Source organism: Acipenser ruthenus, chromosome 2, assembly GCF_902713425.1.
Source record: "Acipenser ruthenus chromosome 2, fAciRut3.2 maternal haplotype, whole genome shotgun sequence".
Taxonomy (NCBI): domain Eukaryota; kingdom Metazoa; phylum Chordata; class Actinopteri; order Acipenseriformes; family Acipenseridae; genus Acipenser; species Acipenser ruthenus.
This window is the reverse complement of record NC_081190.1, coordinates 33619107-33646324: the sequence shown is the minus strand read 5'-3', so window position 1 is coordinate 33646324 and position 27218 is coordinate 33619107. Positions and strand designations below refer to the sequence as shown.

The window sequence follows — 27218 nt, the reverse complement described above, 5'->3', positions numbered from 1 at the left end:
GCAAACTCGTTGGTACGCTGAAGTTCAAACCACTTGGCGGTGGGGAGAACAGTCTGTGAAGCGGGGAAGCGGTCGGTGGAGCGGATGAGCGCCCTGGGAGTTGTGGGTAATAATTTTGATCAGAGTGGGAGAGAGATACAGAGGAGAAGCAGACGGCAGAGAAAAGTATGGTGTTGTGGCACAGAGGGATATGGAGAGAGGTGGTGATGTTGGAGAGGAAATGGAGACTACGGGAATTGATGACAGAAAGGGGAAAAGGAAGAGCGGTGTAGATGGGGGAAAAAATGAGGAAAGAACAGAACTAATGGATAAAATAATGAAATTAGCAGAAACAAATAGGGCTGGAGGAAACGGGGAATGGAGAAAATAGGAGTACGAGTCAGATCAACAATAAAAGGCAGGGATTTAACTAATATAAGTCCACTGAAAATTGCTGAATGGATTATAGAAGGAATAGGAAGTGTGTAAGTGGTGAAAAAAATAAACAAAGGAGGGTTGTACATAGGATCTGCGAGCAAAACACAATACAAAAAAATCATGAAGTTGGAGAAACTAGGTACAATTCCAATTGCAAGTTAAGCCCCAGAGTTTAAGTTTGCCCGGTAAAGCACTGCTGTCTATGCTCTTCAACCCTTGCACTGCTTGTTGTCTCACTTCTCCCACACAAACTGTGTCCTTTAGGTCCTCATCATACCATCTTTCAAGGCTTTTCACAGGCTTGCCATGTAGTGGTGAAAAACAAAATTGCAAATCTCCGAAGTAGGCTTTCACTAAGTTTGTTGTTCCTCGGTACACTGAAAAAAACAAAATGCTGCCCAAAGAAGCTCATGTGGTACTGAACTGTATGCATTAGCTAAATCCAGGAATGTCACATGGAGCTCCTTCCTCTCCTTTTTATCTGTTTGAATTTGCTGCCAGATCACACTGATGTGCTCTAAGCATCCTGGGAAATACCACCTTTCTGTACTGAAGTGTCAATGAAGCAGTTCTTCAATAGGTAAGTTGACAATCTCTAAGCAACAATGCTGAAGAAAATCTTGAGGTGTTACGTACATAGTATACATGTATAATAACTAACAACTACAAACACAAATGGCACTTCAAACATTTATAGCCTACAATCGTACATACTAAAATACATACAAAAGTAGATGCCAACATAAGAAAATAAATTCCAACCAATATAGATGGCTTAACCCCCGTCCCATCCAAATTATATATATATATATATATATATATATATATATATATATATATATATATATAATTTTATTTTTTTGGTTTAACCAAATGCACATTAAAAGAGTTGTATATAGTAAGCTGTGGCAAAATATCCCCCCCAAATGAGGTTAAATGACTGGTGGGGTTTATTATTATTTTTATTTTTTATTCTGTGCCTTCCGATTTTTACCCACATGCCAGATAATCATAAATCAGCATTTTATATTTGAAGTTTTCTAAATAAATGTACATTCTGGATGACAAAATGCACAATTTTAAATGTAGTTTACAAATTATACACACACTAGATATTCCCATTATTTTTAAATTCCATTTGACTGCTGCTCACTCAACATAAAGTAATGAGCATGATCCCATTACTTATATACATCCATCATTTAGTGAATTGGTATTTTTTTTTTTTAAATCAGCCAGTGATTGATTATTACTTAATTATTCTTTAGATCAGCTGATTAAGTTGCTATACAAACATTTTGAGGATTGAATTCTAGGTTAGTCAGCTTGTGCAAATTCCCCTATGGATTTCTACAGGCCCTACGTATGATCACAGCATACCAGTTTAAAATGTTGAGATCCTGACGTAATTTACCTTGCAATCTCAACTGTTTTTTCCTTCTAACGCCACCATAAACTATATATAATATGAACAAGAAGGGAATATTTAAAACTGTGAATAGAATCAGTGAACAATTCCAACATAAGATATGTACAAATATATTCTGATAAAATAACAAAATACGAAAACAAAACCCAGTATATTATATATCCCGAAGTACAAAATGATACATACTTGTTTCAATACTAATCAACATTGAGAAATTGTGTCTTTGAAAAAACCTATGAAAATGAATCAAAGGCTTTCTTTTGTTTTTTAAAGCAATTTTATTTATTTATTTTTTCTTTTGTGAGTTATGATGGGACATTTGGGCATTTCCAGTAGGCCTACTTTTAACTTGTAATTCCATTGCATGAATAATTCAATACATTGTTACTTTCTAAGGAGCTACTTTCTAATTCTAAACCATACATTGTTTGTTTACATAGAGCAACGTTAGACATACATTTGTTTTACATTCTTGTGTTGTATCCCCACGTGGCATTTGGATTTCAATACAATCCTCATTTAAGCAGTTTGTATTCTGCTTCCAATGTGTTAACAGCAACACGTTTTGCATGCATTTCAACATAATCTACTCATAGATATGTAAAACACGACCACTCCATTATAGTTCAGAAGATGTATCAAAACAACTACAACCATTGTGCAAGACTGCAAATTAATAAACGTGTCTTGCTATAAAGACAAACTGAGTACATTTATCAGTCAATCTGAGCTTCTCAGCCCTTCTAGAAACCTTCAGAAAATACCATGAGAATTGACTAAAACGGGTGACATACGGATGGGGAAACAGACAATGTTCGCCTGATTTTGATACTCTTACAAAAAAACATGTGCAAAAAGAATGTGTTTTTCAATTTTCATAATAATTAGGCAGGCGCGTCAATAGATAAATGCAATGTAAGTGTGATATACAGACAGTCAGATGGACAGACAGTTATTGAATATCCGTTAGAATGTATTCTCATGTTTTTTAAAAAAAAAGCACTGGGATAAAAAGTTAGGATTAAAAGTTTTAGTGAATCTGAAAATGAAACACAAATAGAGAATGTGACAGAAATTATAAGTTGTATGCTTGCCAATTAAACCATGTTGAGAATTAAATTGAATTGGAAGCTTGGATCTAAGACCAAATAAAAGTTGCAAACAAGCCCAACTGGAAGACAATTGATAGAAGCGAAGTAACTTTGGCATCAGTTCCAAAACCTTTGGAGCCTTCGGACCACCACCACCTGGAGCCCCATGCCAACAAATGTGGGTCTTTGGGATAAAAGGAAGGGGAAGTGGAACTGACCCAACACCCCCCAGGAACATGATCCCGCTGCCCGTTGCATGGCGTTGAAGGGGAGAAGGAATTTAAGGACTTACAAGTGAATTTTAGAACCTTGCAAGACTTGTATTTAAAAAACAAAAAAAAAAAAAAAACTCAGGATCTTGAAAAAAGATGTATTGGTATAATCAACACACAGTAAAAAAATAAATGTACTTACATTGTATTAGTGTTTAAAGTTATGTCTAAAAACTTCTCTTGAAAAACAGGTTTTGTGAATATGGTCTTCTGGGTTAATAGGTCATAACTGTATGGGCTCTTCAGCACACTACACTAACGGTATGGGCTCTTCAGCACACTACACTAACTGTATGGGCTCTTCAGCACACTACACTAACTGTATGGGCTGTTCAGCACACTACACTAACTGTATGGGCTCTTCAGCACACTACTCTAACGGTATGGTCAGTTTGTTGTATGGTTAGTTCTCAAAGAGCAGGAAGCCAGAGAAGGTACAGAAGCGCTGGTGGTCTCCATGAAGTGCCCCTGTTCCCATTCTCACCCAAACCTCGTCGTCCTTCACTAGCTTCAGCACGGCACTGTTTCCTGCTGTGTCATGTTTGCCTTTGGCCTCGTAGCTGTAAAATAGAGGAAAACATTTTCTTTCAATAACCTATCTTTGCTTTGTTTTACCAACTGAATTCAAAACTGAAATGTTTGTGGGTTATCAGGTTTTTCTACCACATTTACACTCAATTATACATACAGTACATGAATAATGCATATTTTATTTAAAACCCCTTTTCATTGGCATTAAATGTATAGCTGCACACGAAAAAAAGTTGCACAGATATTTTTATTTTTTATCAAACGAAACAAAAGTTTATATTTCTATATTCGACTTCAAATGACTACGAAAACATCTAATACATGTAAGTAATTACTTGTGTGATATTCGAAACTATTGTGTGATATTCTAGAAATACAGATACAGTAGTCTCCGTGTATAGGACCACATCCTAAGAGAACACTTTACCCTTGTGGTGAAACTGAACTTCACTTAAAAGAACACCTTTTTGGCACCGCTAGCGATTCGTTCACAACTGATACAGCACTGTTTTGTAATCTGAGAACTCATCATCATCAAACTTAAATTCAAATGGTTTATCAATCTTTTCAAATGTGACTTTGAGGCACACTGATTGGTTTATTCAATCTTTCCAGAACTGCTGTCATATCATTGCCTCATTTTGTATTCTGATTTCCTCGAGTGCACCTCATCGCTACAAAATGGCATGTAAACAAATGATGAAACACGCCGCTGTTTCTTTTGTACAAAATGTTGTAAATTGTTGAAGCTCTTGAGAAAAACCTGAATCAGACACAAGTCGCCGAGCAATTTTGTGTTTTCCGTTCTGATGAGATGCTTCACCATTCTGTTAAATAATTTTGTGCATGTCTTGAATATTACTCCTGTACAGGTATTCATAATTAATCTAGAGCTGCTGAGGCATTTAAAAAAAAAAATCTCAAGTATATTTTATCAGTTCAACATTACACACTTCAGCTAAAATGAGTCAGTGATTGAGACTAATTAAACCATTTAAACATAGGCTATTTAATTGTTATTTAAATAGCCATCCTCTCACTCCTGGGTGTATCACTTGTGGCTAATTAGTTTAACTTGCCATATTGTGTTATATACATATTGTTACTTTTTATTGAGTTGTTTACTATTATTATTATTATTATTATTATTATTATTATTATTATTATTATTATTATTATTATTATTTATAATAATAATAAATACACTTACGTTTTGGCATTTTTCTTTCTTTAACGCACTGCGTCAGGATGGCTCTATTTTATTGATGATGTTAAAGGGTACATAAGGACCTTTTATTTTATTGTGTTACATTTTCCCATGTGTTGCTACAACTGTTTTATGTAAGGTGTGTGTATCGTTTTAAAACCATTTTCAAACTTTTATATTGCATTCCCTGCCTCAAGATGGCTTCACATGTACCTGCATGGACCTCTCAGAACTACATTTCCCATCATCCTCTTGCTCACATATGTAACTGAGATGGATTTACCAGTGAGCAGGAGGATGATGGGAAAGGTAGTTCTGTGACAACACACTCATTTTTATAACACAAGGTATGCTTTATTAATATATTAAAAGTATCGCTGATAAGCAATGCAGTGCTTTCAAAATGTTATTATATTTTTGCAAACACACATTGGAACAAATGTAGGAGCCATAGTTTGCTCTAGCAAGGGCCTGAAACTACAGCAGGAAAACATTGGCACACAACTCTGATCAAAAGAATGAAACAAAGTGAGAAAACTGGAATGAGCACCAGCCTCCGACTTTATTGTGCGACCTGCTCCCAGGTCAATATTACCACAGCCATCAAAAGCACAACCACTGAATTTAACTACAGACTAAAACGTAAGTTTGAATGCCAAACCACCAACTGTGTTTGCATTATTTGTTGGAAAAAAAATGTACAGCTCAATATATTGGTGAATAGCAATTAGCCATCAGATTTGCCCAACATAAATATGACTGAAAACCCTGGGAGTGCAGACTCACTCCAGTCTCATTACATTTTAACCAACCCTACCACGATTTCATGTTGCGCACATGCATATCAGTTTTATATGCAACCCAAATGCTCAATGAATGAAAGAACAAAGAGCAACAAGCAACAGCACAAGTAATGACTTGTAACCCGTGGATTTATCTTTGTTTAATTAAGTTCTTTATTTAAAGAGTCAGCACCCATTCATGAAACTGTGTCAACCGCTTAGATCATTTATATGCTCGGACAACTCCCATTTGTGAATCACTCAACATCCTTGACCCATTTCACACTATGACTCCTACCTACAGCATCAGTGTACTGTATATGTAACTGCCGTTCCACTTACCTGTACATTGTGATAACTGTGTTCCCATTGTGCATTAAGTAAACATGCACTTGATCAACATCTTCATGCTTCATCATACTGAAGGTGAAAAAATAAGCACCTAAAAAAAAATTAAAAAATAGAAAACTACAAGTTATAGATTATATACAATGTATTAACAACATTTAACCTTCTTATTTATTTTTTTCTTAATGCTTTTTTAATTTTTTTATTTTAAAAGGTTAAGCCTGTGGACATGGTTGATATGGCAGCACGGTTTATCTGTGTTATTATCTTTGTGCAATGTATCATTTTTCCAGTAGCACGTTCAGATGATTTTGGCTCTCTGTTTACAGTAGTACCGCCAAAGTTGGCATCTGGTGTATGCTGGAGCCAGGGTCCATCATCACTTCACATTATATCCAGAGAAGTGTGCCCAGGGTATGATTTCATGCAATGAAGGCTACATTCAATTTATATTCATCTGTAAATTCAAGTGTTAACACTGCTGCAGACCACATCTTTAGCAAATCTAAAATCAATACAATGCCTAATAAAAATCAGTAAACAACAATTGTACGAGCAAGTATTAATCCTCTTCATGACTTAAGCACTAAAACATAAAATCTGAGTAAAACTAGAGAAACGTCTTGGTTTGGTCGACATATGTCAAAAATGAAAAGGCCTGTTTCATCATTAGTAAAAATTTCAAGTCTTGGGGAGCTGCTGAGCAAACGGCATTTCATGAATTCAAGTTGTTTCCAGGGACAAAAGTCCAGTGCCTAATAACATAAAAGCGGAACCGTAAAGATGAACTTCCTTATACATTTCTTGTTTTCAAAATTATTTGTATTATTGACAAAGTTGTATTAATTAAATAAAAACGGGTCTTTTCAGGATGTTGAGTCAATTCTAGTATGCTACTTTGACTACTATCTTTAATTCTCTGTTCCTCCATTTAATTTTGACCTTCTGTTTCCAGTAAGGGGTTTGTCAATTATTTTACTGCCTTACATTTTACTCAATACTCACTGAGGCTAACTTGATTGTGAGTGAAATTTAGTAAGTACTGTACATGTGACAAGTATCCCACCACCTGATTTCAGACGTTTATGATAATGCTTAACTAGTACGTTGCATCTTGTTGGTGAAATCTGGGACTATTGTGTCTTGAATATTTCCTTCAGCTCAGATAGATTGAATACAAAATGCTTGGCTTCAGCTTTTTTCAGATCAGTCCAAAGCAATTATATTCCAGAGCTGATTAAGCCATATGCTTTGGGTTGTTATCCTATTGGAAGATAAACTGTGCCGATCGGCCTAATAGTAGATGGTATCAGTGTACTGTTTAGAATGTTTTGATACATGGCTGCTTAATTTGATCTTCAAATCACATGAATGTTTTGAAACACCCGCATGATCAAACCACCTCCATGTTTAAATGTAGGTACAAGGTCTTCTTCATTGAAGACATTCCCTTTTTTTCTGTGGTCCATTTTTGGGGAGAAGTTCTATCTTAGTCTCATTGGACCAGAACATTTTGTTGAATGCTTGATTGCTGTTTATATTTCTTGGCAAATTTTAGACAGTGTGTTTTATGAATTTTCTTTAAAAGTGGTTTGCAGAGAGGTCTATATGCATACGACTCTTCTGTGTTCAAGTGCCTTTGTACAGTTATTTTGCACACTATTATGCCTGATGCTTCTAAATCTTTCTTTAAGTCTTTGGCTGTTAATCTTGGATTTTTAGCTGCTGGGACGATTCTCCTACCTGTTGTGCCTGCAATCTTCTTGTTCAATTTAGTTAGGTAAACATAATGCTATAAATCACATTTTCCGTGGCTGTACTGTAATTGTTTGACATTTTTATTTTACTCCTAAATTAAATTTGTTTTTTATATTGACTATCCCTTAAACTGTGATTATATATATATATATATATATATATATATATATATATATATATATATATATATATATATATATATATATGTAAGTGGAAAATCCAGGCAAGTGTCACAGTTCCTTAACCTGGTTGTGTTGTGGTCTTGCTTTCCCACTCAAAATAGGTTTGTCTTTTTGTATTGATTAAAATGACATTTCTTAATGGCATTTCCATCATGTTATTTTTCTGTAACATCAGTCTGCACCAATAAAGGTTTACTGAATTGTGACATCTCTTGCTGACCCCCTAAGCACTGTACTGCCTTTCTGTCATTGCAAATTATGATTAGTTTCTGATAAAAGTGAAATTAGAAACATCCTGTATTGTTGCTGCATATTAGACAAAGCTAGCATTTACAGTGCAACAAAGAGGGCTTTGCTTTCTGTAGGAAAAAAGCTGACATGGGTTACATCTGGCATTGTTGCTTTCAGAGCTTTTGCTGTATAAAAGAATCTCATCGATTTGAAGAAAGCTATTACTTAAATTGAGCTAAAAAATATACCTTTACTCAAAACTAATACCTCTTAATCAAACTAGAGATTTAAAGAGATAAAAACAATTTTAGATTAATTTTTATTTTATTTTAGACTTTTGTATTTACCTTAGAAATCTTTGTCATTTCTAGTGAGCTGGCTCAGTACACCCTGTTCAACACATATTTGAGCTGTAATGTGCTTGAACGGAGGAGGAAGATGTATTGAAACAGTCCATAACATTCCCAATCTTATTTTAAAATAACAAATGATATATAAGTTAGCAGCAACTTCTTTGGGGAGCCATTATGAAACAGATGAATGCCAGTCCCCAGAATTTAAATGGTTTTATGGGTGATAAGATTAGAGCAGAAATACAGTAGGTTTCTTGGAGGGAAAGGAGGAGAAAATAGGTTCCCCCCTATATCAGAACAGTAAGTAATATAATCTGATTCAACCCCCTCACTCAACAATCACAGAACAGCTTAATTTCCATTTAACTACTGAGTCTCATCATCTGTTTGATCCATTTTGCTACCCAGTTATATGGAAAGGTTTACCATTTCGTAAACAGCACAACTACAGTACCTATCATTTGCACACAGTGGGGTAGAGAAGTTTTATTGCCCTCAGTGCAAAATAACACAGTATTTACCTGTTTAGGCAGACAAAAAAAAATGACCATTATGATAAATTAGTGATGCAGTCGGCAACCTAATTTCTTATTCGATTATCGTATTGGCATTTAACAATGATAACACTATGTAAAACAATTTTTGTTCCTGGGTAGTAAGTGTTATTTCCTTATTGCTTATGCCTCAAAAGTATAGAAAATGGCTATTATTCCCCACAAACTTTGCTTTTGTGACCAGGACAGTGATATTTTGAAATGTACCTATTTCCAATGAGAAAACAGGCGAATTTGTGTCTTTTCGTTCACATAAAGTCAGAAAAAAACAACATATGAATCCAAATTAACATGTATTTATACTAAAGTAATACAAAAATGACTACAAAAGATTTAGAAGTGAGTAGTCTTTTTGGTTGGGGTAGTATGGGTTTCTCTCCTCAGCTCCACCTCTGAAATTGTCATCTGGATCTACAACGTCTTCTTCGCTCTCTGACTTGCTGCTCTCTTCTAAAGATGACTGCTCTCTCTACGGAGGAGTGGGTACGGGGAGCTCATGGCAGTGTGGCACCGGGGCGATGGATGAAGGAAGGTCCGGATACGTGATAGCAGGTGCATTCTTGCCAGTCCGACGTTTGGAAGGGTCCACCATGCAGAAGTAGCAGTTGCTTGAGTGGTCAGTGGGTTCCCGCCAAATTCTTGGGATAGCGAAAATACATTTATTTCACCCATGACTAATGTGTAAGAGATTCTCGCAACATTTTTCATATATGATATATTTTTTCAATAACATTGAAAATTGTAAAACATTTTAAAATTAAAAACTTTTACAATTTTAAAAATTTTAACAAATTTTATAACATAAAATTCCGAGCAACAATTGTCCATCTTGCAGTGCTCGCAGGTGAAATGAGGTGCCCAGGGTTTGTCTTGATCCCCGACAGGCATGCCGAAATATGTCTTGTAGGCCTCACACATCTTAGCAGATGCTTCCACGGAGTACTTTTTCGCTCTTGTCTTGATAAATTGGCCGCAGACATAGCAAAATGCGTCTGCCGGATGCTTGCAGCTTCTTGATGCCATCTCAGAAAAATGCAGATATGTATCCACTTAGGCAGCTGGAACTAAACGAACTGGTGGGCTTAAGGCCCCTGTATTTATACTACTATTTATATTACTGGAAAGTTCTAGAAAGTTCTAGAAGTTACTCCAAGTTTACTCAGCACTGAATCTATCTGGAATGTTCTGGAAAATAGGTAAATTTCAAAATATCACTGTCCTGGTCACAAAAGCAAAGTTTGTGGGGAATAATAGACATTTTCTATACTTTTGAGGCATAAGCAATTAGGAAATAACACTTACTACCCAGGAACAAAAAAAAAAAAAAAATTGTTACACGGTGTAATCGATGCATTGACGTTTTATTTTTCAAATAAAGAACAAACATTTGCTTTTTTTAGTAGAAGATCCAATAACTAAAAACACTGTTGTGCATAATAGTTAAACAAAGGCACAACTTACATTCAAGTTAGAACACTTCCGATTATAAAAAAAGAACTAAAACGGACTTGAGTTTTTAACAACTGAAAAGAATATGTGTGCATCTGCATCAGATGCCCCTTTAACATTGTAATAGTAATAAAAAGATACTGTATTTTAACAGAAGTCATTTCTATCTGAACTATGGTTGTTCATTACTGTTAACATGTTATGTCCAAAGCAAAACATTTTAATTAATCTCACAAATCCTGACTAATTTAACTACCGTACTAATTTAGCATATTTTTTATATAATATTGCCATATAATCCAAATACAATATGCTTTGAAACAAAAGGTGGTAAATCGGTAGACTTAATATTGGCATTCTTACGCATAACATATGTTGTGTTCTTGTCACTTTTTAGTGCAAACAAATGCACAAACTCACCAGTGAAGCAACTGAACTCATTTTACACGTGGTATATCCAACGCAAATGTAGAGGCCTAAAGTGTGTATCCTAGCAACGCGCTGTCGTTGTTTATCTACCATAATATCAGTAAACGAAGCGCACCCAATGTTTTAATGCAAACCGTCAACAGGAGACTTCACACTGGGTTCGAATTTGATGCATCGATTCACCAATATGTAATCGAAGCTTGTGAAATTTAAGACAGATGATCAATAATCAATGCATTGATTAATTGTTGCACCACTACAATAAAGTGTTGTTTTAACCCTCCCAAATTAACCACAAACAAAAATAGTGTCTACAACTGTTACACTTACCTGTTACAGGTGCATGGAATCTTCCAGTCATAACATCAAAAAAGTTTCCAATATTAGTTTCCACACTGCTAAAAATGATTCCACTGTTTTCATTGGTAAAGTGAGTGGCCAAGGATGCCATAAATGCAATCTAAGGAAAGAAAAAAAGTAATTTACAAAATGAAGACAGTTCACCATCACTACAGCAGTTGAATCCCCACAAATATTTTTTGACTACTTTTAATGCATGCATCTTCCCTACATGCCATGCCACTGGTTTATAGTCATGTTGAACTTAAAACAAAGTTAGAATAACTAAGCATACAAAGCTGAAGGGACTTTCTTCAGTCACAGAGTAAATCACTAAAATGAAATTCAGAACAATGATGTTCCTTGCGCCTTGTTCTATCCGGAGAGCTTTAAAGGTTAGATAAAGAATATTAAAGACAGGGCACGTTCAAAAGGCCAGGTTATTAAACTGTCCTCAACCTTTTTGTGTTGTTTAAAGCTGACCGGTATTCTATGGTGCTTTCAATTTCACATATGATTGATTTTTATACACCACAGTCCAGAACTGGAATGACTTATTTGTAAATCAGTTCTTGCTTTACTGTCGGGACCACAAAATACACAAATAAGCACCTTCTGAAGAGATCTACTGTATGGCAGCTCCTTAATTTCTCAAAAGAAAGAGAATTACAAAGGAAAAACACATTAATAATATTCTCAGTTTTTAAAATCACCATTTATGGAAAAGTCATTTCCCAAGTGCTATAATTATTATTATTATTATTTATTTTTTTTAATCAAAATTATACAAATAAATAAAAACAAAAACTACTACTGTGCTAGTTGCCTGTTCTTGAGACTTGATTCCAAAGAAATCACGTGATGCAGTGACCTTTCAACTCTGAAGGCCCCACCTTCTTCATACTTATTACTGTAGACCAGCAGGAGGTCACAACAGCTAGGACTACTCTACATGCACTGATGGGTTCTGATACAGAGAAAAATGAATGCAATTATAATCATTATTGGAGCAACAAGTATATTTCATATATTAGTGTTAGTGTTCATAGATATACCAGATTCTGCCAAGTCAACACCCCAGTTTGAACGATCACCCCACCCCAACTTTTAGCTGAAAGTCAAATTTTCACCATTAATTTCTGGGTTTTAATAACCAAACAATGCCTGAAGGGAAATATCGCAGCTCACATGAAAACTGCCTAGAAGTGCTGTAGTTGCTCTGTGCAATCCATATTTTTGATTGGTTTTTTTTTTAGATACTGCAAGAGCTTGTAACTGAGGCAGCATTTTTTTGTATTCAACATTTTAATGCTATAATGCTACATTGGCTGTTCATTTATTATTTTGTATTGTGTTTTCACACTGGACACTGCAATTTCTTACTTGCAGAGATTACATAAAGCCCTTTATTTTAGTGGACAGAAAATGTCACGTGTCTATATTTTAAATGTAGTGACTTTTATTTTAGCATTTGTCACCTACAAATGTGTTTTTTCATGGTGTGGTTTTGTACTGGACAGGACACTGCAGCTTTAAAGTTTAAGGTTTGTTTTGTGAAAGATTTGAAATGACAAAACAGTTGTATTTCACCAGTCATTAAATATGTTAACTGTGATTCTTGATTCTTTATCGTGACTGTGTGCTGTGCTCTACCTTTTGAATTTTAAGTATGCCTAATTGTAAACTTAAAGGGTACATCAGCACTACATGAAAGATAAAACATAAACGATCCCACCTTGCTGTTCCGAATGTATTTGTTCATTGTATAATAATCTGTATGCGCCCAAACATCTGCATAATGCCACACTGCTATGTCCAAAATCACTGTTCTCGAGCATCTCTTCTGGACATAGCAGTGTGGCATTATGCAGATGTCTGGGTGCATACTGATTATTATACAATGAACAAATACATTTGGAACAGCAAGGTGGGATAGTTTATGTTTTATCTTTCATGTAGTGCTGATGTACCCTTTAATCTATCTACCTAAAGTTAAAAATATCCTCTGCAATAATCCTCTGCAGGGGCCTGTAATTTCGCCCCTGCCTGAGTCAGTATAAGCAAAACAAAATACTTATAAAAGAAATGCCACATCTGCACCAAGGCAATTGAGAACATATTTGAGTGAGTGCATGATGTTGACTATTCAGTTCATGCTTGAGTCATCGGTCCTTGAGCTTTGTTGAGTACTGTATGTAGGGGGTCGGGGAGAGGGGTTAAAGTGTAATTATCTGTGGGAATATCACTGGTTATGTTGTGAACTAAAGAAACTGGCATACAATTCCAGAGTGATGACTGGATAAGCATGAACAGGCTATCGGGATTGAGCAGAAATAATATGTGTTTTCATATTTCAAAGATTTAAACCTCTAGAAGCCTAGAAAAAAAATCCACTCCACATAGCAGACCAGTAAACTGTGCCACGACTTGGGTATTCCCTATGGCTTTTTTCCCCATATAGGACACTGTTTAATTGGTAATAGTACCATTGTGTTTTTAGAAAAGTGACCCTTTTTATTAACTTTTAAGCAGGATACTGCTATCATTATATAATCATTGAAACAGTACTAAATAACAAAACTATGATTTGATGTGTGCATTTATTTATTACTAACACTCAATAAAAAGAAAACAGTTCTCTTTGTTGTTGTTTGCTTTGTTACTTGGTACTTAGTTACTTGCAACAGTGATATAATAAAACCCTGTGGTTAATCCTATCAACTGTTTTTTCAAAACTTTTGTGAAACAACCAATAGAAAGTGTATCTGGTTTCGTAAACTGTAGCAATTCCTGTCTCAAATTAATTAGGCTGCACTTCCTAGAACTGTGATGATTGAAGGCCTATGTAAACTGTGGTACTGTATGCTACCCTTGCCATTACTTCCATGTCTATGGTACCCGTCTCCATTGACCCATATAATGCTGCTCTGGTGAAACACAGCCCTTCTCTGAAGTTTCTTTGTACACAAAGCTCCTTTCAAGATTAATCAGAGTCAGCCTAAATAATTAATAAATGACATTTGTTTTGACATTTTCACAATTTCCGTGATGCCCTTTCATATTTTTCACCTGCCTCTAGATGTCACTTTGGATTAAATCTCCCTGTGCTTTTTACCTGTCTGGTGCATTACACACCATTTCTAATTAGATCAGATTACTTCTGGAACTGATTTTATGAAGAGGAAAATCAATTGTAAGTGAGCTGGGGCCATTTTTTTGTTTGCAATGAGCACCTGATCATTCTGTAAACTATCTACAAACCATCAATTTTGGTTGTTTCCATTAGAATTACAAACATTGATGTAGGTACAGTAGAATTGAATAATCCTGGCTTTTGGAAGCCTGGAAACAATGTCTGTTGCATGGTGAAAACAGTACTAGGGTTACAATGCAAGATTAATATTTAAATACAGTATAGTTTACAGAAAGTACAAAGAATACTATTAAAATACAATATGAAATATGATGCAACAAGTTAGGATTAAAAAAGAGATTATATCTACAATTACATAATAGTAGTGCAATAGTGCAAGGATTAGCTAAGGATCCAGTAACGTGGTGCATAGATCAGGGAAGTGCATAGGAGAGGTAGATCAAGAGATCTACAAGTGTAGTCTAAACATTACACACAAAAATATTAAATAAATATAAACTTAACCACAAGGTTAAACAGGAAAAAAGTGATTGTATAATTCTCTACACTGATGGCATTGCACTATTTTGACAGATGTTGTTTACCATATAAAATTTCAAGCAATACAATTTTAATACGTTATGATATCTCTGGATAGAATCGCCACGGCAACACATTTATTGAAGCTGCTCACGCAATTCACGCTCACTTTACTTGTTCGTGTGGGAGAAGTTAGACAACAAGCAGTGGAAGGGTTGAAGAGCATAGACAGCAGCGCTTTACAAGGCAAACTAAAACTTTGGTGCTTTCAGTTTACTGCCGAGGATGCTGTGGCCACTGACTGTGTACGAGGTTTCTTTGACAACAGTAGAGAAGCTGGAAGTTTTAATCAGTTCGTACATCAGGAAATGGTTGGGAGTTCCACGCTGCCTCAGCAGAGTTGGACTTTATGGTAAAGGAATACTGCAGCTACCAGTCTCTGCTCTAACCGAGGAGTTTAAGTGCGCCAAGGTCTGACTGGAAATTACATTAGTAGAGTCACGTGACAAATGCATAAGGGAGGCAGCACCTGTGTTGAAAACTGGAAGATAGTGGGTGGCAAAGAAAGCTGTGGAAGATGCAAAGGCTGCCCTTCGAATTGGTGATATCATGGGGCAAGTTCAGCATGGAAGAGGAGTTCTTGGTCTCACTTCAGCTCCTCCTACATGGCACAAGGCAGCCCCAGCTCAACAGAGGAAGCTGGTAGTTAACGAGGTGAAAAAGCAGGAGGAGAGGATGAGGTGCATAAAGGCCGTTTCCCAGGCCAAGCAGGGAGACTGGATGAGATGGGAGAGTGTGGAACAACAGAAGATTGGCTGGCAAGACCTATGGTCAATGGAACAGAGCAGGATCAGTTTCCTCATCAGGTCAACATATGATGTTCTCCCATCACCAGAACCACCAAGAAAAGGTGTTAAAACCAAGCCTCACCCAGGACAACTGGATGCTGCTAGAAAATGCTGGCAGATGTTGGTCAATGGCTTATTTTTCCACTGGAGACTGCCACCACTAACCTTCGACCAGATATTGTCTTGTGGTCTGGATCAGCACACCTTGTTCACCTGGTAGAGTTAACAGTGCCATAGGAGGATGCTGCAGATGAGGCGTATGAGAAGAAGAAACTGCGGTATGCTCAACTAGCCACTGAAGCAGAACAGCGAGGATGGAGAGTCCGAGTTTACCCAGTGGAGGTGGGTTGTCGAGGATTTGTGGCACACTCTACAACCTGGTTTCTCAGAGACGTCGGATTCAGTGGCCAAGAGTTGCGTCGCACAGTGAAGAACTTATCTGAAGCAGCAGAGAGGAGCAGCAACTGGCTGTGGTTGAGACGGAAAGATTCTGGTTGGGGATCTCAAGTACAATAGAAAGAAAGAAACGCTAATGTATGGGTAAGTAAGCTGGGCTGAGTTGAGTGGGGGACGGAGGGGGGTGATGCTGGGATGCCATAATCACCATCGAGCCCTCTTGAGGTGTCGTGGGCTAGTCGACGAAACTTCGAGGATGGAAGGTGCCCCCTTGAAGACCCCAGAGATGTACCCTACTTAGCTCAATCCGGACGGTTGTCATGCTGATGCAATGGGGAGACTGCACTGTGGTTGATCCCCGGAGCCAGCATCGCAGCCGTTGTGTGTGCTGATGCGCTAGGGAGGCAAATAAGCTGATCCCTGGAGCCAGCATTACACTTCAGCCATCAACACCAGGCAGAAGGATATCTACATCGTCATATGGAAGGAAACGCAAATGGATGAAGACACAGATGGATCACATTAGTTTACTGTAAAGCTATGTCTTATTTAGTGCTTATCTTGGCGAGAGCAGAGTTCAAATCAGCAAGTTTTAACATCTACTCTCGTGTAATGGAAATCTTGTTGATTTAAAATCAACTGATTTGTGTTTTAAAAAAAAAAAAAAACCTGATCTGTCTCAGTGTCCCGGAATTATGGGGCCAGTTGGCAAACACGAACAGAGAAAAAAACAGCACCAACTCGATTTGTTCCCAGAGAAAGTGGTATCATAATATGAAACTTTGAAGCTATATCTAGGGCTTCTGTTTTTCGGTTTTTATTAATTGTATTTTTCGGTGCTTAATTTTTTTTTTAGCTATTTTCGAGTTTTATGTAAATCGTTTTTTTCGGGGCTTTCGTTTTTGATATACTGTATGAAATTAGTGTTTTCAGTTACTTTCCAAAATGCTTGAGCGTTTTGTTTGGTTTTTTTCCTGTCAAAATATGTATAGTAACTCAACAGTACTTGCATACTTAAATTGTACCTTCTTACTTTGCTGTCTTCCACAACGAAATCCCTATGGTCACGGGCACATTCTTCTTGGGTTTCTGTGTTTAGGCTTTTTTTTTTTTTTTTTTTTTTTTTTTTTTTTTTACATTTTGCCACAATTCTGCTTAAAATCTTCTGTATCTTAACTGTATGTAATACACCTTTAAATCCTGCTACCAAGCCACCATTCTGGATTGTAATCTTGTTTTAAATTTCACAAGCTAAGTCTCCATTAGAAATGTAGGAATGTGAAGAAAAGCCCTAAATACCGTATATCTTACTTTACTGACGCTCTCAGTGTCACAATGCAACAGGCATATGGGCGCACAGTCTTCTGGGAATAGTAGTTTGTCTGGCATACGCTAAAAGGTTTTTCCAATTAGCAGAATTGTCAAGTTTTTAAATTTGTCCTACCGTTATGATTGATTTCTTTTTTTCTCCATCACTTTTAAAAATCGCCTTCAGAAAACTGAATACGAAAAACCAAATTATGCAATTTCCATTACTCAACACTTCACTCTTAATCGAGCACGCAGCAGTGCTTCAGCAGGGGGCGGGAGGGTATGAGCTGCTCCTCCAATTAAAACCAGAGCTCTAATCTACATCATCTGTCATTGCCAGTACTGTGGTTATAGAGATAGGGGTTTATAACGAAGGCTTGTCTCCTCTGATGAAAAAAACTCTCTGGAATCCTGCAATTAAAACCGGTGCTCAGATCATGTGATCTGCTATTGCTAGTACTGTGGTTAATAGTAGATAGGAGTTTATAATGGAGACTTGCCTCCTCTGTGGAGCCAGTACTGCTGTTAATATAGGAATGTTGAATCTTGGGTTTTGGTTAAAATGTCATTTTTTTTCTTGCATTTTATATATATTAGGGCTGTCACTCGATTTAAATCGGTTAATTTATGGGCATTAATTGATTAATCTGTAGATTAATTGGTAGATTCATCCATGCACATGTTTAATAAAGGTAACAATCTTATAGCGTCTGTCTTATATAATCTAAAAAAATAAAAAAAAGCTCAATTGGAATTTGGTCATTTTAAAAGCATTTATTATTATTATTTTAGTAAATGTAACACATTTTCACAGAACAACCGTTCTTTCGGGTCACTGTCAGTCACAAACCTGAAAACACAAGACAGCTGAGCTGCGTTTCCATTGTCGGAAGTTTAGTCTACAATTACAGCTACATACTTGGCTTTCTGTAGTTCTGCTTTTATTCGTTCTGAATCTTGTTAGAGGTACCCGAGAATACTGTGGCTATTGACAAGTGATTGCTCAAGATTCTGTCATAGTCAGAAATCAAAGAAAGTAATTCCACATAATTACCTGTATTTGAGGAATTGGTGCCTTTGTGCCCCTTGAATGCCGGTTCTTGTTTGCCAAGGTAAACAACAGAATCAATCAAGTGTTTAAGAACCTCATGATTGTTTCTTACTTGCTCATTGTGATGTATTGTATCCCTACACTTCTGCTCATCCAGTTGAACATCAATCCGGGTTTGTCCAAAGGTTTTGAGTGTTACAGAGGCTCACAAGTGACTTTGGGAATGCTCTTGTTTTTGTGCTGACTTCATTAGACTAGATTCCTAGATTGCCGTAGCCAGTGCTGTTCCATATCACCTTTTCTGTACTGAACAAAAGACAGTTCCAGCAGTATTCTTTTTTTAAAGTGCATTTGTTCTGTATTTGATTTGTTATACTTGTAATTTGTTCTTGTGGTTTGTTCATTGCATTTTAAACTAAAATATTACTGCCTATTTTCATCATGACAGCACAAATGAGTCTGCCTTTATTCCACCCATTTTATGTAATATATTTGGGGATGAAAATCCAGAGAACTGATACAGCACCAGCTTTCCTAGTGAAGACAGTAATCCACATGGAAAAAAGAGAAAAACATTGTGCTACAGAACCTGTCAACAGTAGACACATAAGATTACATGAGGCACAGGCAAATGAAATGGAAGAAAACAAAAGATGAAAAAATACTAAAAAGGCTACAACGTGGGCTGTTAATGTATTTAAAGACAAAAATATTGTCTTTGAAGAATGTATTTGAAGAAAAAAATATGGGCATTCATTTTAAGGAAATAAGTCCAGAACCTCAACAACATTCTGAGGCCAGTGCAAGAAGTTCAACTGGCAACCAGTATTCAAGTCTCCAGTTTTTTAACACTGAGATCCCAGTTGTCAGGTGCAGAGCTTTAAAAAACATTTGTCAAAATGCCCTCCTGATTTAACAGCCTGTTGAGCAGAATCTGTGCAAGTCGAAGCCACGTTTTCCCAAGTTAGTTGGTACTTTGCAAACGTTTAGGCAATCGCTGTGCTGACGGAAATAATATCTACAGAAGGTATGCCTGCTGTATCCTAGGATACAGCTGCTTATTACAATGTCAAAAAACAGCATTTTAATCAAAATATTGTGTATTTCCTAGAAAATAGTACTGGGAAAATATTGAATAATAGACAAAAATTGGGTACAAATCAGTAAAAACCGACGTCAAGGTAAAAAACAATCCTGTAATTTTTTTATAAAATTCAGAATAAACCACAAACTTTGGAACACTATTTATACCTTACATATATTTTTTATTTACCAAAACATAACCAGCATAAAATCTCTTGATTCTGCATGACCAGTTAAAATAACAGCAAATTACCAGCTCTTCCCAGGATTGGTCTGGTCATTGCTAGGATTTCCAATAGGAAATCAGTGACTCTTATATGGTAGATGTGTGCTTACCTGGACAAAAAAAGATAAACTGCAGAATAAAAAGTGATTGCAATAGATACCAGGAAGAAACCATTTATTTAGTTATTCATTTATTTATTTAGTTATAAATTGTTGTATTTGGAAAATATGTGTATTCTGACTTGCAAAGAACCAAAATATCTTCAACACAAAAAGGGGTGCCAGTGATAATGCTGCTAATGCTAGTAAGAGGTAACAAATTAATGTTAAAACCTTGGGTAGTACTCTAAATAGGTCAGGTTGCTTTGGGGAGGGAAATCATGTTGTTATGGATGTCAGATCATGGTAATACAATGCTGATATATACATCTACCTGAAGCTCGGATGGAATTCCATGTGATCCTTTTTCTCCTTTTAGACCTTGAACTCCACGCTCTCCTCGGGGTCCTATCTCGCCTTTGTCTCCATTTTCACCTTTTGGCCCATCACGGCCAGGTACTCCATTGTTCCCATTGTTTCCATAGTTTCCTGAAAAAATGCATGAAATTCAGTAAAAAAAAACATTTAAGTGAAGCATAGATAAAATTCAGGTTTTCCAATACTTCTTTCTGAATAAATAAATATTATTACATTTCTTAGAAGTACATGTTTTATCCTATTCCCAGACAGATCATTTTCTGTTTCTGACGTCCCTAACAAAAATGTACTTACTTGCTGCTGATTTGAAGTATCTGACAATTGATGTCTTTCCATACGACATTTGTGCTGGAAATAACTTAAGTTAATTAACATTTTCATGTGAAATTGGCATCTTTTATGAGAAAGTGACTAACAATACCCAGTAGGGAAGCTGTTTTGTTACTTTTACATTTATTGTAATTTAAATCATTGTAGAACAGTATTTTGTCAGGCTAAAATGATAATTAAGTTTTATTCCTTGATATCGTATGTTGAAATAATATCAGTTATGCAGAAAGACTTTCTTAATTAATCCTTTCACTGATGATATATTTTATCTTGTCACATTTAATTCACTGTAAGTGGTAGACCTTTACAAGTTAAACAATGATGGCATGTTTATTGTAGATCTTTTTATTAGAACCAAGAAAGGAGAAAATCAATGTCAGCAATATGAGAGATTCTAAACCAAGGAACATATTGAAGATAAGTTGTATGTGACAAAACTCTTAGCATCCAATCCAAATCCAATACAACTGGAATGCTTTTTTTTTTGGTTTGTTTGTCTTAGGAAGATGAGTTAGTTGCAATTTAAAACATAAAACCTCACCATTTCTGCTAATGCAGTTATCTTATCACTATGATTAGTATGGTATCAACAGGATGTACAGATTTATACAGAATAAGAGTTACCAAGTTTCATAACAATTTGATGAGTGATTCTTCAGATATATGTAAAAATGTAAGTGTGATGTACAGATGGGGGGATGTACAGACAGACAGACCTCCCCATTGTAACCCCCAAATCTGCCAATCAATAACCTAAACTAAGTCATGTTAATACCAAGTGTCCTGCCAATTGGATAAGCAGTTCTCCAGATATATGAAAACACTGAAGTGTCACATACAGATGAATGGATGTATGGAGAGACACCACTATAGATACCCAGAGTCTGATATCCTCAATAATGCTAATTGGTTAATTGGATACTTAGTTCTCCAGATATATGCACAAATGCAAAGTGTGACATACGTTTGAACTGACTTCTGTAAGGATGTACCTATTACTGTCTCCACTGTATCCCAATTTGCAGGGGATAATAAGTCATGCCTTATCATTACAACACAGTAGAAAATAGATAGTGCCTCAGTAAAATGGCTCGTTTTCACTGGACAACACCGGTAATGGAACTTGACTAAAAGATTAATGGAAAACAGCTGTTTACCAACTGTAAAGACACTGCCGTCTAATCAATTAAACTAAACGGAGGCAGATCTAAACACTCCTGTTTTTTATATAACTAAATATGATCTTGTTTATACCATTCCTGTGAGCATGCAACCATCTGAGGAAAAATAGGTGACACAACACACCTGCCCATCTGTGTCACAACAACAGTACACCTGCCCATCTGTGTCACAACAACTTAGGGTTACATCTTTACCAGTTGGGTCTCGTTACAGATATTTTATTTAGACAGTGTGTTATGTAATCCACATACAAATATGCACTTCCTTCTCTACATCCACAAACTGAATTACTTTGACTTTCCACAGCCACTCTGTTTAATACACATTTGCACCGAGAGGCTAAAGTAGCAACACGTTGAACTTGACCGAATTATATTTGTTTCTATGAACAGGCAATGTAATTACAAGAATAGGAGTAAAGTCATAGATGGTGGACATTGCAAGATCCATCAATAGAAGTTCATTACTATTTTTTTGTTGGTTCAGTAGAAGTGAATATTGATACAGTATCTTTAATGAAGTTTCATAAAACTGAAGTTCGGGAGGAGGGACGGCCCCCACGCATTACGTCATCTAATTATAACCTATTGAAATATATAAATACCCAAGTAACTCACCCTCTCTCACATTTAATTCATTCACATCCCTCCACCTCCCCATCTCTGCCAGGAACTGATCCTAATTACAATCACTATGGGGGGATCTCCTGCCTCGTCCAAACTCATATTCTGTGTAAAGGGGGTTTGTCCTGAAACAACTGAATTTGGTTTAATGGTACCAGACAGCTCAGTTTAAAACTGTCCTCCTGTTTTTGTCATCTCACCCTCCACCTTCAGCATTGACACCCTTTGGAAAAAAGTTTCACGCTCTGAGATCATGCAACCTTTGCCTCTCTACCACCTTTAGCATCCCAAGGTGTGGCTGATAAGTCCTAAAAATAATAGTTCCAGACAACAACTGTGCTACCTTGCTCACCTGCTGCTACTGTTCACCACATGTTGTATCAATCAATCAATCAATCAATCAATCTTTATTTTATATAGCGCCTTTCATAGTGGACCACCATCACAAAGCGCTTTACAAGATGCAGTAACAACAAGAGAGTCCATAATACTTTAAATACAGAGAAATGCATAATACATGCTATACAGGAAAAAACAAACAAAAAAACCCAATGCATAATACATGAAATAGTAGCAACAACACAGCCGCTAATAGCAGATATCAGGCTTAAAGAGCATGGAAAGCAAGAGAGAACAGGTGGGTCTTGAGAGTTGATTTAAAGCGAGCGACGGTGGGAGCATCACGCACCAAAGCTGGGAAAGAGTTCCAGAGAGTCGGAGCCATGAAGCTAAACGAGCATTCTCCAAGTGTGGTGCACTTTTGCTTGGGGATAACAAGCAGGCCAGAGGACCTCAGCTTGCGGGCAGGGACACAGCGGGTCAGCAGGTTGAGGAGGTACTCGGGACCTGAGTGACTGAGTGTGGGCTGGCTTTAAAAGGACGAGTGTCAGGCAGGAGCAAAAAATAGATACATCAAATGAGTGCAAATTCAGATCAATGGTTTTATACATATGACTATACAATTAATTGTATTGCATGTTTTGGTAGCAGAATACACCAAGGCACCATAACTAGCAGGTGAGGAAGGATGTAGGTAGTTTAAATTTCTTCATCCTAGCTTGTTATACATCTGTCATCAAGGTGTTAATTACAATGATGTCAGCTTAAGGTTTAGCACTCTTAAGTCTGCCTCTTCTCCGAGGATAGAAAGCATCTCATCAAAGGAATGATTATTCTTCTACTGGGCTACATTGAGAAGGCTGACATGTAATATTCTTTATCTGAACTTGACTTACTTATCACAGGTTGGTTAGAGCTTTTCTCAATGTACACACCACCATGCATTAAAGAGTAAGTAGCAGGTTTCCAAAAAAATATAAATTAGAAGTCACTGAAGTAATTTATATTTTAAATTCTGAAGAAAAAAAATAATAATTTGAATGATAATGATTATACAATGTCAAGGATCATCCTGATATTCATTTCAGCGGGCTATGGGAGTAGTTGGTTTAAATTACATTGTATTATCACAATATGGTGTGTGTCGTAGTGGGACATATTTTAGTGCTTTATTGAGAGGAAGGAATTGGGCTATAAAGGTAAGGTTATACTAAGCTAGTAAGTTGTGAAATGGTTTTTATTATTATTATTATTATTATTATTATTATTATTATTATTATTATTATTATTATTATTATTATTATTATTATTACTGTATACTGTAAACGTTCTTAATCTTAGTGTTTATAGACATTTGAATTCAAATGCTTCACTTTCTTAAATAAACTTCATTAAGGATTTTAGTAAAGTTTAGACTTTTTTTTCTTAGAGTAGGTTTGATAGAAACTTATATCCATGGTAACACAATTGCTTTCATTGTACTATAGTGAAAAAAACAAGGGCTTGGCTGACGACTGTCATACAGTACTGTCATACACTTTTTAATGTCAGGCTGTTTTTTTTTTTTTTTTTTTTTTTTAAGGGCTCATGCCATTAATTGCTTTTTCCATTAGTAAAACAAAAATAACTTCCATACTAAATTAGACACACAAATTCATATATTTTCTATTATATCTTTCAGGCAATTAGAGTACATATATTGCATTTATAAAAAAAATATGGGCGGGGGGTTTCAATATAGTGTGCCACTGTTGTACAAGATATTTTAACAAATAATGTTCAGCCATGTATTATTACACTGGCTGTACCTCCTCTAGTTAAACTCGCCCACATTTCCTGTCACATGTCAGTCCTAAATGCAGTGCTAAGAACATCTGCTGGTGAATGGGTACAAGATCAAATGTGTGCTTTTATTTTCTTTTGGGCTGGGCTTTTTAAAACAGTTTTTATATTTTTAAATTGTGCAGTCCAGTATTTACATGCATCAACTTTGCATGCATAAATGAATTGCTATAAGTGCCTTAAGCGATAAAACAATATATTTACCTGGCAGTCCAATAGGACCAGGAGGGCCAGGTGGTCCAAGATATCCACGCTGTCCAAAATCCCCCCTGCAGCACTGTGTGCAATCCGGTAAGTGTGGTGGAGCATATGATTCCTTTAGACAAGAAAACATAGTGCATCTCAGACTGACAATCCAAATGATTACATAATATGTGTAAAGCAAAATTATCAGGGATTGAACATGCTGTCCAGACCTATAAGTGACCTAGGATAGGTGACAATAGGCGAATAGATAAGAGACAACATTGATGAAGGAATTAACTCTAACATTTTCTACTATGTCAGAGCATTTTTTTTTTTTAAATCATATATACTAGCGAGTAATTGGTATTTTAAATATGCCAGGGTCAGAATGCCACAAAATTGTTGAAATTAGATATTTTATACCAGCAGCCATGTGAGCCCAGGGACCCGTTGGAATGTATATCGTCCCCTTGTGAGACATTTTGTTGATGCTATTGACCCAAAATTCAAAGCTTGATAGTCAACCCATTTTTTGTTATGAAGAGACCACACTGACCTTTCCAACAGAAACCCTCAAACACGGATTTGTGAAGACCTTATTAATGCACTCAATGACAAGAGCATTGCATCCCACAAGCCATCCCCCATCTCATCAGTAGCTTATTAAACCATTGAAACAACTGCATTCTTTTTTGGCAGTAAAAAGCAACTTTAACTGAGATTTTACAGGGTTACATAACTGCAGTGTTTACTAAACATGAAACTATTACTTTACCATTGCTGTGTCCTTTATTATATGTATTGCAACAAAATATGCGATAAAACAGAAAAAAACACATCTCATCAAGAGTGTTTAAAATAAGAAGACTTAATCATAAGCAATAAGACCCGACACAACAGGCATATTAAATAGTTTCAGGTATATTTGTTAGGTTAAAACAATGATTTTAAAAGTTCAACATTTGTTTTGGTTTTATTCCACAGCTTTTTTACGACCAAATGATGTGTGTATATAAATGTACAAAATGTACATATTGCTTTCAGGTTAATTTATTTATTTATTTGTATTATTTTGCATTAAACACAATATTTCTGATTGACATCTAGAAAAAGAAATGGTTTGAATGTTAAAATAAACAAGCACTTCCTTTTGTAGATACTTAATTAAATATAAATGGAGCTATATTTGCCAATTTCTCTGTAATTCTTAGTGACAGAGATGAAAGAAAAAAAAAAGATTGTTGAGTGATTTAAATGCTGTTTCAGTTGTATGTTGACATTTTTAACTACAGAAATGTTTAGATAATTGTTACTATTAAGGCGTGGTAACATTAATAGATCAGGTAAGTAAGTTGGTCTGCGATGTCATAGCCATGCGGTAATTATTATCGCACAGTCATGTGATCTTGTTCAGCCAATCATAGCACTTAATTTATCCAAGCCATTTTCTAAAAGTAATTAAACTATTTTAATCAGTGGAAGAATAGCTTGAGATCCCATACCCATTTCGAACACTTACGTCCATTTTAAGCAGACAATAATAAGCATGCATTTTAAAACAAATAAGTCAGATGAAAATCTTCCGGTAATAAAACTAAGACTTGATCTGCAAGTGGCTCTAAGTACCTGGTCTCTGTTTCCCGTTGGCTGTTCTAGTACCTGTGTAACTTTCCCTGGTTGTCCCTCTGTTTGACTTGAAGAAGTACCAATGCCATCTGTTCCATTAAAAGTCTCACTCTGCCCTCTTTTAACCGCCCTCCTGGAACCATTATCATCAGTCTGCTGCCGACTCTGAACTACTTCGGCTTTGGCTCTAGCATATCCCTTTCTCACCTCCGTGGTTTCCTCTTGGCTCAAGCAAAACTGCAACAAGATGAAAAACAACAGCTGCCAACCAGTGTATCTCCTTGGTGCCATGTTCAGTCATCAGCAGCTGTATCCCCACTGCTTGTTCTTCTTAAGGAAGTTTGAGTATTTTTCATCTGCATGTTTTTATATCTCATCTTCTGTTTGGCCCCAGTACCCTGGAGACTCAGGGTGCATTGGTTATACCATAAGACATTAGTGTAACAACAGTGAAATCAGTTTTCACAGAATGATTACCCTGTGTGTCATATGTCGTCATATTTTAACACACATGATTAGTTAAGGATCTTTATTCACTGTGTTTTTACTTAACTGTGAAAAATAAATGTAGTGACTAATACATACTTTGGCACAGTGTTGATTGAGATGTTCAAAAACAATATGCTGTCCGTTCTGGGAAATGGTATCGATTAA

General features: G+C 36.1%; 1 protein-coding gene across 2 annotated transcripts; it reads right to left on the bottom strand.

The window, feature by feature from the left end:
- Positions 1-2840: 2840 nt before the first annotated feature.
- LOC117972852 (complement C1q tumor necrosis factor-related protein 3-like) lies at positions 2841-26919 on the bottom strand. Of its 2 annotated transcripts, none has more exons than XM_058994517.1 (6): positions 26565-26919; positions 24957-25068; positions 20393-20547; positions 11364-11493; positions 6072-6171; positions 2841-3769 (listed from the first exon to the last, which is right to left on the bottom strand). In XM_058994517.1, the coding sequence occupies exons 1-6, from the start codon at positions 26853-26855 to the stop codon at positions 3613-3615; spliced, it is 945 nt and encodes a 314-aa protein (XP_058850500.1). In that variant the 5' UTR covers positions 26856-26919; the 3' UTR covers positions 2841-3612. The 2 variants fall into 2 exon arrangements, with proteins under 2 accessions (XP_058850500.1, XP_058850507.1); XM_058994524.1 differs by having other exon boundaries at positions 26772-26919.
- Positions 26920-27218: the final 299 nt, after the last annotated feature.

Excerpts from the sequence above, each read along its gene's own strand:
- LOC117972852 (XM_058994517.1), bottom strand. The coding sequence starts at position 26,855 with ATGGCACCAAGGAGATACACTGGTTGGCAGCTGTTGTTTTTCATCTTG. Across the intron at positions 20,548-24,956 it reads TGGTCCTATTGGACTGCCAG|GAAACTATGGAAACAATGGG; the intron begins GTAAATATATTG and ends GCATTTTTTCAG. Across the intron at positions 11,494-20,392 it reads GAATTCCATCCGAGCTTCAG|ATTGCATTTATGGCATCCTT; the intron begins GTAGATGTATAT and ends TTCTTTCCTTAG.